The sequence below is a fragment of the Haliotis rubra genome, unplaced genomic scaffold (genome assembly GCF_003918875.1).
Source record: "Haliotis rubra isolate DU_JTF1 unplaced genomic scaffold, ASM391887v1 Scf721, whole genome shotgun sequence".
NCBI lineage: Eukaryota > Metazoa > Mollusca > Gastropoda > Lepetellida > Haliotidae > Haliotis > Haliotis rubra.
Genome location: NW_025767437.1, coordinates 396817 through 411331, shown reverse-complemented (window position 1 = coordinate 411331; position 14515 = coordinate 396817). Strand labels below are relative to the sequence as shown.

The 14515-nt window shown below is 40.4% G+C and overlaps 1 protein-coding gene across 1 annotated transcript in view; it reads right to left on the bottom strand.

Annotated features, from left to right (window-relative positions):
• LOC124259455 overlaps positions 1-14515 on the bottom strand; it is an 18517-nt gene continuing 4002 nt past the window's right edge. Inside the window, exons 4-10 of the mRNA XM_046693593.1 lie at positions 9300-9324; positions 6375-6485; positions 5867-6006; positions 5417-5589; positions 5036-5114; positions 3573-3625; positions 1-86 (exon numbers count right to left, since the gene is read on the bottom strand). Of these exons, the coding sequence (XP_046549549.1) occupies positions 5437-5589; positions 5867-6006; positions 6375-6485; positions 9300-9324 (429 nt within the window). The 3' untranslated portion in view covers positions 1-86; positions 3573-3625; positions 5036-5114; positions 5417-5436. The remainder of the gene's footprint in view (positions 87-3572; positions 3626-5035; positions 5115-5416; positions 5590-5866; positions 6007-6374; positions 6486-9299; positions 9325-14515) is intronic.

The window sequence follows — 14515 nt, the reverse complement described above, 5'->3', positions numbered from 1 at the left end:
CCATTCATGGTGCTCTCCTGAAGCTCCTCTAGGGAAAGTCCTCCTTGCTGCATCATCCACATCTCCCCCCAATCTCCTGGCAGTGACTATAAGATTGAATAGTGTAAAAAGTTATTGCTTAAAAAATTGTTATAATTCAATCAAGAAATCTTTAAAGGTCACATAAACTCTAGGGGGTAAAAATACATAAATCACTAACTCGCATCGTTATAAATGAAACCCCGTCATTAAAACTACTCATTTCGACCTTTAATTGGCTTAAATCGACCTTTTTGACAACAGTGCACAATTCTCACCCGCGAACGAAATTTCAACCAATCAGAGCGGCGCGACTCTGTGACGTCATATGAGGAATAGCTTGGAGGGCCTGTGCAGAATTCATCTACATTTTAGGGGTTAAATTATCTTGTTTACAGGACTTGTATAAACCTGAAATGGGACAATTGTTGTGGAAAATGAAAGCTATATGTTCTCACAATCTACTGTCATTTAATTTTTTGTCTCATGCTTTGCCTAGTTCCCGGTTACAACTTGTTTTCATAGGCGATTCTGTCAAAATCGATTGGTGTCGTTAGGCCCTATTTGTATAATGACTGATCCAAATTGATCCCATTTCTGTGCTTTTTACCTCGATATTTAATCATGTCATGTAAAATCTGTTTGTATTCTCAAAACAATTAATGCAAGCCCATAAGTTTTCACATGCAATACAGCAATTAATACTCCCTTGTTGTAACCGATGTTAGGTGGTATAAACCTACACATGTTATTTGTCATCATTTACTTGATGGTCAGTTAATGAATTTATAACAGGTATAATTAGTGGTAACACGCTTAAATTACCGACAAAGGTTCCATTTGGCATTTCTTGTGTCTGGAGTAAATATTCAACATTATAAACATCGATCAAAAGATTAACCGATAACTTAACGCTGATTGATTAATTACTTTTATCTTACACAGCGGAATTGTCAAAGGTAGTGTTTATGTATGTAGATTTACTAATCTATACTGAATACCACTCTGTGTCAATAGGTGTCTCCTGCGTAAAACAAGCGCGTCAACTTCTTTCAAAGGATTAACGACAATACATTGATTGATTGCCCATTATTGGCTTAACTAAATTACTGTTTTTAAAGAAAGGCGGACATTATGCAATTAGTTGCCAGGTGTGCTATCTTGGGTGACCAATGAGATTATACACCAATACCTGAAAAGATTTATCACTTTTAAGTATATTAAACTGTTAAAAGACACATCATTTGGAACAGTTTGTGGATATTGATGGATACATTCCTCGAACAAGGTAATGGCCTGATATTGTTCCTATAACTTTAATCTGTTTTAATTTTAATATTGCATTTTGTTTTTATTCATTTGTGGTAGCATTCAACAGAATCATTGTTTTCACCGTGAAGTGTAATAGAGACAGACAACATGCACTAGGGTGTGTAATGCAATTATGATTCACATTGGCAAACTATAAAATGTCTAGATATTACAGTTCTGTTATAAATTCACTATAAGTATCGGCAGATGGTCTGCTTTTTATTTAGTTTCAAAATGCGCTACAAAGTATGATAATAAACTAATTAGAGGATTATAAGACCAAATATAAAGGCATTGACTGGTATCTACATACTGGTGAGTGGACATTAACCATGGGAATGTGGCAAAAAATTTATCGCGCGCGGTATTGACCGACTTTTACCCACCACAAGCTGCACTGGAAGAAATGGTTATGTTATAAGTTGTGTCATGCAAAATCCGTTTGGTTTATGATTCCAATACATATTTGACTCTGATGAAAGTAGTCTTGATTTTCTAACTTGTGAAAACAAACTATAATCTCCTTGAATTCTAACAGATTTTTATTTTTAAAATATGCGGTACCTGTCGGGAACATCATAGCCGGTCTGAGGATAAATGGTATTTAGGTTTGTTTTCACGGACAAAATCAAAACTACTTTCTACTGAGTAGTAAAATATGTATTTTTCGATTGATGACCAATAGAGTTTTGAATGATGACAGCGTATAACATAACAATTTCTCTCGTGGCGCGGGTGGAATGTCAATATAATACTACTTACAATATTATTGTTGCTTGACCACAACCTCACTAAAGGAAGAAAATGGTTATGTTACAAGTTGTCATAGAAAGATCTTTATGGTCATCAATCATATGCAATTTTACTACAACTAGTAAGTAGTTTTTTGATTCTTTAACTTCCGTGGAAGCGATCTGAACACAAGTAAGATATGCTCGTTTCAGGCTTCTACAGCTAAGCCGCTCACAAAACATAACCCATTTAGCACGAACTGGACGCGGGTCCTGTGGAAATCTGTGCGTAGGGACACCATCGCCCGACCCTAAGGGAGCAATTGGCGAACAAGCAACGATTCGGCATATGCGTCGTTGATGTCGAGAAATCATCAAAATGATGAAAGCGTGCTACATTTTCTATACAACTAACTGAAAATGCGTTCCTCATATAGCGTCACTGCAGTGCTCTGGCGACAGGATTCGTAACCTGTCTGTGGTTTTCGTTGGCTTAGGCGGGAAGCAAGAACGACTTTGGCAACTTTAATGCTTCGGTATTAAATAACCTCAAGTTTTTAAAGAATAAATTTGGTGTTCCGCATAAGACTAACCACAAATCTTTCATATGTAATGGTTAAAAGAGTGACAAAAAACAAAGTTTAGTGGTTCTTTAACATTTATTCCATAAATACACACAATATCACTAAACCAGGGTTGACAGCATGTAAGTGAAGAGTTATATTTGTTTGTTTATCTGTTTAACCCACACTCAATAATAATAATAATAACAATGAGGGTACTTATACTGCGCAATACTCGACATGCTCAAAGCATGCACAACATTATTACCCTGGATAACCCAAGCTGCCTGTTAGGTGCTAGAAGGTTATGTCATTTTCTGCTGGTGAACAGGGGCAATTTTGAACAAACTCACTTGGCTAAGGTGAGACCACATGTGTTTCGTTGTGGGGCAGGACTGAATCCTAGAAAGTCTCAGGAGTCAAGCTGCCAAACATTCCAGTCTGGTCAAGAGGTGAGGTGAAACTGGGTTTAACGTCGTGCCTTAGAATATCTGACGACGTGCATGCGTGTGTATGTGTATGTGTGGCTGCTTGTACTAGCCCAGACTTAAGCTGGTTTTATAGTGCTAGCCCACTGAGATACCATGCCGCAATGAAGCATGAATACCCCACTCAGACACATTAACTGACTCCGAGCCGACCAGTCCTTGTTGTACCCATTAATGCCGAGCGCCAGACAGGGACCAACAAGTACCATATTTTAACGTTTTTTGGTATGACGCGGTCAGGGATCGAACCCGGGACCTTCCTCTCTCCGGGCCAGTCTGGTCAAGAAAATCCAATGGCTGACAGCATGAGCACCTGAGTAATTGTGACTCAATGAATAACATCGGTTGAGTCATCCAGTCTGACAACTCTATCCTGTCTGTCTATTATAACAGGCACTGGGGATGTATTCATCCCTGGAACTTCGGAAAAGACTATGACACGAGATCAGACACTTGCCTACCTGTATCTTGTTGGCGATGACTACCATGTCTTGATGGGTCACGATATCCAGATCTGTGGAAGACAAAATATTGCATATTAGATGAACACATCCCATGAAAGCGTAAATGGCAAGAAAACCTTCTGATATTGTGAAAACAGAATGAATGAAGAAATTCAAACACATAAGCAAAATAACTGAGTTAATAAAATTACTATCATTATCTCAGATAAGAATAAGATTTCCTTATCATCATGACCATGGATGAATTAAATAGGCTCTGGATAGGATAAACCAGTGGTTGAAAGCATGAGCATGTGGATTTACAGTTGTAGGGCTCTAACACAGGGTCCCATTCCATAACACGATCTAAAACTTCAATGATCATAATCCTATAATAACGTTACGATCAACTTAGCACTCTAATCACAGGGTAACGTCAGGCTGTTTGTCAGGTTACCTCATCTATACAGTGATTGCACAAGGAGTGAGTGAGCATGATTTTACGCCACTTTTAGCAATATTCCAGGAATCAAACCTCAGGCCCACCGATATGAGATCAATGCCTTGTCCACATGACCAAAGAGTGAGTGAATGAGTAAGTTTACTTTTATGTAAACTTTTAGCAATATTCCAGCAATATCACGTAGGGGACACCAGAAATGGGCTTCACACATAGTATCCATGTGGGGAGTCGAACCTGAGGTCTTTGGCGTGGCAAATAGCAACTTTCACCACTAGGCCACCCGACTGCCTGATTGCACAAGGATGTGGAAAACCTGTGTGCATGACTTGTTTCATATATCACAGGGCAAAGACTAAATCAGTTCCAGTTGTCTGTAGACAACCAGAAAACTTGTACAAACCTGTAGGGTTATGAATTCTTTGAAGAAAAGTCCTCCTTGGGGTACATATTAGCATTAAAATGTCCATTTTAAAATACCTCGACAGTTGTAACAATATTTCAATAAAATATTTAAAAGCGAGTTTTGTTTGGTAAAATATTTTATTGAAATATTGTTACAACTGTCGTATGGTATTTTAAAATGGACATTTTAATGCTTATATGAACCCCAAGGAGGACTTCTTCTGAAAAAGAATTAGTGAGTTATGACTTGAACATAGCAGAACTTGTTGGGAAGCATTTGTATCAGGGCATCCCTATCAGATGAAAACACCCACAACATTCTGTTGTGTCCCCTGTCACATCTGATATATTCTCCAAATACATAATTATTTTTTCAGTGGCTGGTTGCAAGATCCCAGGGAGGGGAGTGATAACAGAAATGGGCTTCACACGTTGTACATATGTGGGGAATGGCTACCACACCATCCCATGAAAAGAGGAACACATGTTCCAGTACGCAATGGTCCTTGTAGACCCAAACGGTCTACCTCACAGTTAACTGACAAAAATCTGAAGAAAACTATTTTAACAAAGCTGATATAGTCATACACCATATACATGAAGTAGTGGTAGTCACCTTGATGAGTTGTAACCTTGACCTTGATCTGAATGACCTTCAGACAAATATGGACGTTCCGGGGGATATTGTGAAGGTTCTGTAGCAAAACAAAAAATGTTTGGTTAAGAGCCATTTCTCTGAATCAACACCACTAAGTCCCTGAACAACAGGGTTCTCAAATACTAACAGTACCTTGCATTCATCTAGGCATCAGTGCCATAAGCCATAGAGAGTGAGTGAGGGCACTGACAAAATTAGATCATCCACATGTTTTTATTCGACCTTTACATATTACCTTTGTTTTCCATATGTTAACATTACATTAAAATGGCCTTACAAAAACTGTTATGTTTTTCACAAGACCAAGTTCTACCTTGCCAGATTCTATGATATTCTTACCAGATTTTTCATCCTCGAAGTCATACTGTTCTAGGTCGACCTTCATGATGACCTGCCCTCTCCCGTCCTCCACCTCCAGCCCCCCGGGCCAGCTCCTCTGCAAATGCTGACTGCTGAGACTTCTTCCCAGAGAACTTCTTGAAGTGCTCAAAAGCGTTGGGGTGCTTCTCTTTCTGCAGGAGATAGGACAATCTGACATCACAACCTCACACAACCGACTGATATTGCAGTCTCACACAACAATCTGACTTAACCTCTGCATTACTTCACTGCAACACCTCCCATGCATCATCCTGCCCTGCAACTGCTCTCCAGCATTGCCATGCCCTGTATCACCCTTCCCTGCATCACCCTTCCCTGCGTCACCCTGTCCTGCAACAGCTCCCCAGCATCCCTACCCTGCAGTCCCATCCCTGCGTCACCCTGCCCTGCTGTCTGTGCATTACTAACCATGTAATTGAGCTTGTGCTTGGTGCCGATGATGTGGGAGACCACCATGTTCTCGTCAACCTTAGACTCACACAGGTTACACACACACATGGTGACGGCCTTGGGGTCCAGCTTCTGGAACTCTGTCAGGTACTCCAGCCCTGCAACAACACTCATCATCATCATCGTTATCGTCATCAAAACACCATCAGCTAAAAAGACCGAGACACCAGACAAATCAGCAGGTCCAGATACATCAAGAAATGTGTTTTAATCTCTGAGAGTGTGTTTGTCTGTTGTTTAACAACCCATTCAGACAAAATTCCTGCCATATGAAAGAGGCCTGCAAAAACATCTGGACCAGACAATCCAGTGATCGATATCCTTAGCATGCCATAATGGCATACCATCAATCAAGACATCAAGTCTAACAACTTGATTTTATAAAGATGGCTCTTTCAACAAGCGCAATGTGATGGGGGCCAATGTCAACTCATGTTTTTTCAGTTCGTAACCTTAGTTCACTCACCAAGTACAGCACAGTCTGTTACTGATTCAAACAGTTTCTCGATCTTGGATGTTCGATCCAAAGATATCAGGCTGGGCCGGGTTTTCTTCCTGCTTTTGAGGATGATCTTAGCTGTAAAACAATAAACAAACTGAGGGGCCATGTTCTGCCCGGCCTACAGATGAAACAACAGAGATGCCATTATTACTTTCGTCTTGCTGAAACCGTTCCTCCAATTTCTCCTGGCTTATGAATCAGATTGACACATATGAAAAAGATGTGTGAAGGTAAATAATGCTTGTCATTCTGATTCCAAGAAATGTGTGCCGTGTTTGGAAGTCTCAGCATAAAATGAAACATGTAAGGAATGAATGTTGCCTGTTCAACACAAATAACACTGATATGCATGTTTTAAAAGCAGTTAGGAATTCTAACGAACAGCTTATCATATATTCATTCCAGGGTCCCTATCCCCAAAGCGTTCGGGACATTACGACCCGTCATGACTCGATAGTTTATCACAGGCTTACAAATCTTGTGGCGCTACAAACGCTTTTTGGATCGGGACGCTGGGCTTGATTGAAGAAATTTGATATTTAATTTGAACTGGGTGAATGTTGACATAACTATCGGGTTACACCATACAAAAACTGGTTGCACCCTTGTCAACGACAGATGAAACTACAGTATCATACAAACTTTTGAAGTACCCTCATTTCAAAGAATGTATGACAAATACACATTACATAGGGTTTAGTCATGGTGTATGATAAGTCAGAGGTATTGAATATGTTCACAGAGAAGACATAAATTTGAACCTCTCTAACATGCACTTGGTGCATGTAGAAACAAATATTGTTGCATTTTTGAAAACGCTGTGAACTTCTGCATGTCTTATAAGGTTAAAACGAACCCTGCATTCTATAAGCATTAAGACTACGGACCGGTTCACTGCTATAGCTTCGTTTAGTGTCCATTTTCATTGATGTGGCACAGAAATTGTTATCCCAGAAAATTACAGTTTTCTTTCATGAATGAAGTAAGCGATGATACGCTGGTACTCAACTGTGAGTAATCTCAAATAAAACTGGCAATGCCCCATAACATGTCGGTCTTCTCCCTTGGCTTCATGCAAAGGAAATATCTTTCTAGCTAAACATGCATTAATATCATCCTCGATAATCTCCAGGTTATACGTTCCGATAAATCTCCACTATACCCTGGATGCATCTACGGCTCGGCCCGATAATTTTATTACCTCCCTTTACTGGCTCTGTATCTTCACAGTAGCCAATCAGATAACCGCCGTTACAACCAAGCTTGCCAGTGTCAACAAAGATAGTGATCGCAGCCACGAAAGTTTGTTCGCGGTGCCACTCAGATTTGGGAGAAAACATACAGACAAATTGACAGGTCTGAAATCTTAAAAATATATATGCAAGAACTCCTTCTACCTCATTCAGAGTACATCTGCCAATATAGTATTGTGTTGCCAAGTTTAATTGGTTAGATAATTTAAATAGCGAAAGTGAGTTGTGATTGGTACGCTCAACTTCCCAGAATAGACACCTGATAGGATAAAAAGCCAGCAAAGGGAGGTAATAAAATCATCGGGCCGAGTTGTAGATGCATCCAAGGTATAGTGGAGATTTATCGGAATGTATACCCTGCAGATTATCGAGGATGGCATTAATATGTGATTTGTTGTAAACTCCTTTACCTCAAGTGAATAAATGGCTCTGGTTGTTTGTTTGTTTGTTTGTTTGTTTGTTTGTTTCAATGAAGGTGGTCTGCTAATAATGTAGTATGGACCTGAGGCTCTAGTGATTGACATAATGAGCACAACTAGGATACGACAACATGCATGAACCTAGTCAGCTAGTTTCACCACTCAATCCATTTAGGTGCTTCTTACAACAAGCATGGGTTGCTAAGACTAACACTAACCCTCTACAGAAGACTAAGTAAAGATGGCTTTTGCGTGTATCTTCTCCTAAGCTAAGAAACTACTCATAGCGAGAGCTTGTCAACAAAACAACATAAAATATGATGTATTAATGCACATGAATACTTAGGTTAGGTGAGGTGAAATGGGGTTTAACATCGCACTTAAGAATATTTTGCTCATATGACGACGTGCATGCGTGTGTATGCGTGGCTGCTTGTACTAGCCCAGAGTTAAGCTGGTTTTATAGTTTTATAGCTCACTGAGATACCATGCCGCAGTGAAGCATGAATACCCCACTCAGACACATTATACTGACTCCGAGCCGACGAGTCCATGTTGAACCCATGTTTGCCGAGCGCCAGGCAGGGACCAACAAGTACCATATTTTAACGTGTTTTGGTATGATGCGGCTGGGGATCGAACCCGCGGCCTTCCGCTCTCTGGGCGGACACTCCAACCACTACACCACGGAGGCGCTCATGAATTCTGAAGGATGACTGTGAAACGTCTACTGTACATCGAAGTGTGTTTTAAAATACTGATATGACTAGTTCAACTATGCTTCACATAGAGCTACCAGCATATTTGGAGACATCTGTACATGTGTTCTCACACCTGTACTAGTGTCGAAAGAGTTGATCTAACAGATCAAACGCAAAAAGTTTCTTTAATGTCATATATTGATAATAAGCTGCTTCAGTTCTTTCTCAAAATTCTGTATGCCAATCCATACAGACACATTTGAATAAGAAAAGAGAGGCAAACACTGGTCGAACTACTATCACATTCTTACAAAGAACATCCCGTTTCCGAAAGAGATCAGTCAATATTTAACATCAGATCGCATTTCAGACATCTTGCGCAAAACGAAAAATGTTTTTCTTTCGTAGTTTTCTGGATCGACTGGCGGGTTGCCACTGCAGATTATGCAGCGTTGTCTCTGCCGAGTTTGACTGACAGCTGTCAATCAATTCCCATCAATCAAGTGTCATACTTACTTCCTTTTTTAGCAGCTTCAACATTCTGCAATAAACATAAATCACAGTGTTCAGTTATCAGGTTATCATCTCAAAACTGGCCATGTTCATGGACATAAAACGAAACACCTACCTCAACAGCTCTCGGCGACTGAAATAAACTGTATTGTTTAAACAAATGAGCACTTCCAGAATAATTAATCCCATACAACAAACAAAATATATCATCATTTTCAGTTGCATCACTCTACACAAACAACAGTAATGATATTAACAATACTGATTAATTATGCTAAACAAATGTAGAAGTCATTTATCGAACATCTGGTTTCGCATTTAAATAAAACATGTCTCTTTGGCACCAAATTTATAAATCCAAATCTACTCAAGTGTAAAAAAATTAAAGAATTTTCATTGAACTTTCATCTGATCATTTAAAAATGTTTTCAATAGAGTAAACGATAAAGAAACACATATCATGTTTTTCAGAAGAAAATTTGTACATGACAAACAAAATTTACAATTTTCTTCTAAAAAATCATGGAGGTCTTCATCCATGTATTCCCATAGTAACAGTATTTACATTTGTCACTCAAACACGAAACTGGCAATTGGTTTCAATGTTTTGCTACCTAAACATTTTTTGAGTGACTATGCCAATAGAGGGCTTTTGCTTTTAATTACTTTTCATTGCACTCAACATTATTCCAGCTTTATAATAAGGCAGGCAAAACTTAATAAATTAAATAAATAATCTGGTCAAACGAAACCAGTGGTTGATGGCAAGAGTACACGACTTAGGGACCGTACATAATTTATGGTGTGTGTGTGTGTGTGTGTGTGTGTGTGTGTGTGTGTGTGTGTGTGTGTGTGTGTGTGTGTGTGTGTGTGTGTGTGTGTGTGTGTGTGTGTGTGTGTGAGAGATGATTTTAAGGGGGCACCCATTTTGTTCTGGGGAGGTAGGGGGTCAGCAATTTTGTACACGTTTCAAGGGGAGGTCAGCAATTTTGTAGATAAAGATATTAAAAATTGTGCTTTAAAAATAGGAAAAAGGGGGAGGCTGGTCATTGACTTTGTACATGACATGCAGGGGTGGGTCACTTACTTTGTACATAAATTTTAGGGGGGGTCATTCACTTGTACATGCTTCTCCATAAAAATCACCATCACCCCCCCTAGCCATAAATTATGAACGGTCCCTTAGCTGCGTCGTATGACAAGCAGAGGTAAATGGGGGTCCCGCTCAGCTCACAGGGGTGAGTGAGTGACTATGGTTTAATGCCGCTTTTAGCAATATTCCAGCAATATTACAGAGGGGGACACCAGAAATGGGCTTCACACATTGTACCCATGTCGGGAATCGAACACTTTAACTACAAGGCTACCCCACTGCCCCTAACCTTACAGGGCATAGCATTGATGCCTTACAATAGAGTATTTTAGGTGTATTCTGCATAAAATGGTCATGTCAACACACAAAAAGACGGACACAAATTCATTTTTTCTCATCAAGTAAATGTGAGACAAAATAATTTTGTGACATAACAATGAGCTCATGAATAATCTGTGGGTAATATATGAGTGCAGATGTGCTACGGTCAACATCCGGTCACCAATCTGTATGGCGCATCAACATCATCTGTTGTAGGTAAAGCTGGTGGATCTTGCAACAAACTGATCAATTCTGATCACAAAATGTATTTCCGAAATTATCACTTGTCATATCTCCGGCACGTTTATCAAAATCGATTTTACAAGATGTCTCACGAACAGTTAACTTGCATTCTTTAGGGAAATAGGCGGTAAGAAGATGTCCAAGTCGCAACATCATCTGTTTCAGTGTGTATCGAAAGACTGCTCACACACTCACCGAATTATAACGCTGGGACATCTGGTACTTGGATGTCAAAACTATTTTCTACTATTCACGAGAATTCCAAGAAGTTGATATGGACTCGAGTACAAAATTCAGCCACATGTTATCTACTATGCTTAATGGGTTGGGATTTTTTTTTCAAAAAAAGAAGAGCTTCCACATACTGGACTGTAAATGATATTACGAACAGTGGATAGTGGAGGATATGGCAGACCATGTTTTGTGGGTATTTAACTATAAACAAACCATTTTAAACAATCACTTGAAAAATGTCGGGAACATTGTGTGCATCATTGTGTCAGTCTGTTCAAAAATGTTTCGTGTCTACCAGCCCAACATGGCTATTATTAGTATTAACACTGGGTTTTAGTGCAATTATGTGGATTATTAATAACTGACTTACTAGACCAAGCAAAATTTTACTGGGCTCGGGCTTGAGGCTAGTGACCAAACGTGCTGTGACTGACTGACTGAGTTTGGTTTTACACCGCTTTTAGCAATATTCCAGCAACATCAAGGCGGGGGACACCAGAAATGGGCTTCACACAATGTACCCATGTGGGGACTCATCACGCCGGGTCTTCGGCGTGATGAGCCAACGCTTTAGCCACTAGGCTACCCCACCGACCGAAATGTGCTGTGAAGCGAGTGTATGTGTGAACAGACTGCAAGGGGTTCTCTCTAGAGCTTGTGTTTTCAGTGAATTGAACCATCTTCATGAATTCAATCCATAAATTCAATCAATCGTTTGCCATCACTAGATTCAAATATTCTCAAGGAATGTTTTCACTTGAAGTTAGATGTTTACATGAAAGCGAGATATGCAAAATGGAATATATTCTAGTCAGGCAGGATCATAGTCAACATTTTGACATATTTGATTTGTAATGTGGTCACTGGTCATTGTCATAATAAACTAACGCAGTCAACATGGTCAAAACATGTCAAAGGATGTATTTTGTTAATATAGGTCCGTCTCATATCCTCGCGGGTTTCCTATTCTCACGGTAAACACGTTTTCTGCCGATATATCTCTGATGCACGAAACGGAGCGGTTGTTAACCTTGCCGACCGGTAACTAGGAAGTGGCCCAAGTCTGCGAGTGATCAAAATCTTGCAATGTCTTCCCTTATACCAACTTGGACATGTCATAACTTTTCCCCGCCCTTTCCGGCAGGATTGCTCTTCCATGCACTCCACAACGTGTGTTATTTTTTCAGCTGATATCCGTAAGTACCGCGAGAATAGGAAACGCCTTCCTACATCATCTGCTGACTTGTTATTGTATCCATTACCCAATATTTGTTTTCATTACACAATATTCATATTCATAACCCAATATTTGTGATAGGTATAATATTGGCCTCATAGTTGATTCAGAGTTCGGAGTGAGTGAGTGAGGTTGTTTAGTTTTAAGCCGCTTTTAGCAATATTCCAGCAATATCATGGTGGGAAACGTCAGAAATGGGCTTCACACACTGTACCCATGTGGGAAATCGAACCCGGGTCTTCGGCATGATGGGTGAACGCTTTAACCATTAGGCTACCCCGACGCCCCTCATAAACTACCGGTATGTAAATATGAACTCATCAACTTCCTGTACTTAGTACACAGAGTTAGTATTAATGGAGAACACATTCAAGTCTTACAGTTATCACACATGCTTGTTTTAGTTATAGAACGACATGTGAATTCTTTTCTTGTGCTTTTTTAAGTCCACACAAAAAAAGAACATGCTTTGACAATTCCTACTGGGTAGGATACTGGTTCACACCCGGACTGTTGAATGTTTTGTCGAATACACACCCGGACAGTCGAAAAGCAGTGGAATGTGGCAATGCTCAACACTTAACGAGGGAGAAGAGTTTGAGTTCACTAAATTTGTATTTGTATGTGTTGTTGTTGTTGTTGTTGTTGTTGTTGAAATGAGAAACGTTAACTAGGTTTGTATCAGATTTGTCACATTTCCTTCTCACGGATACTTGTGTAACTATATGAGCTAGGTAAGTAGGGAAGATCGAACCTGAGGCAAGAACCAACCAGGAGAGGATCCATCACGTCCTGCACCAGGGAGGGCAAGATGCGGAGGAGAGTGCTGCCGAGGAGCAAATGCCCCCCCCGGCAGGCGGAACTCAGTAGAGTCCGAGCTACATGTCGGCGCCACAGCTTGGGGAATTTACTGGGCAATATGTTGCCTAACCTCTCAGGGAGCTGACGGAAAACGGAAAATACCCTCCGACTCCTCGACCTCCCCAACTTCCATAGAAGCCTGAGTCAGAATGCGGATCTCCACGTGAAGAGGAGCCAAACCCGATCCAGTGGGAGGCCGAGAGCCACAGACACCAGGGGGAAGGGAAGAGCTGGAAGGAACTCTCAGCTCCAGGCAACCCGACACTACACTCGAACCCGGTCCCGAGACAGGGAGGAAGCCCGGACAGAACCCGGCTCCTCAGCTCTCATGGGGGCGAGGGTGGAGCAGGACGGAACCCCAGGAATCCTCAATGGACCCTGCGCCAACATGAAGAAGGACTGGGAGCAAACCCTCCTCTCTCGGGAGGTAGCGAGGCGTTTGGGACACGAAGCCAAAGGCAAAGGATCGATCAGCCGCCTCAGGCCAAGGGATCGGAGCGAGCTTCGGCGATCCCAATCCCGGACTCGGCCCCGATCAGAAGGGACGAGGAACTCCTGCCGAAGACCTCCAACCGACTCATGAACGAGGGACTTCACTGAGTCCATATGCTGTTGAAATATGATATGAGGCTCATGATACATCAATTTACAACTCTTGTATTGCAATACATACAATACAATACACTGCAATTTATATTGATGTAAAAATTTCAAAAAAGAATTAGAAACTGTTTGACAACCAGTTGATTCAAATACTCTAGTATTTTCTGTTTGAAAATCAGGGCTCCAGATAAGGGCCGTATCAGCGTATGTACAAATATAAAATGGGCACGATACGGTAAGAAATAATTTAGAGAACGGAGCAGGTACGCACCACAGCAATGGTGTACGGTATTAGAATAATTTACTGACGTACTTATCTGAAAAAGTATTGTTTTATTGTTTATTGACCTGTTTACACAAGAGTAGCAATGTTGTGGTGCAAATATGAATTGCTGATACCCCATTAAATTCCATTCAGTACTCTAAATGTACTCTTAAGTTTTTCAAGTACTCTTGTAATAAAAAAATAAGCAGTACATACTCCTGATGTTGAAAAAATATCTGGAGCCCTGGAAAATTCACAATGCCCCCAAGCTTATACGTTTTTCCCTTCCAATAATCTACCTTCCCTATCAGATTTAAAATAAGTGATCCAGGTTTGTGATTTACCAGCAGAAAGGAGATATA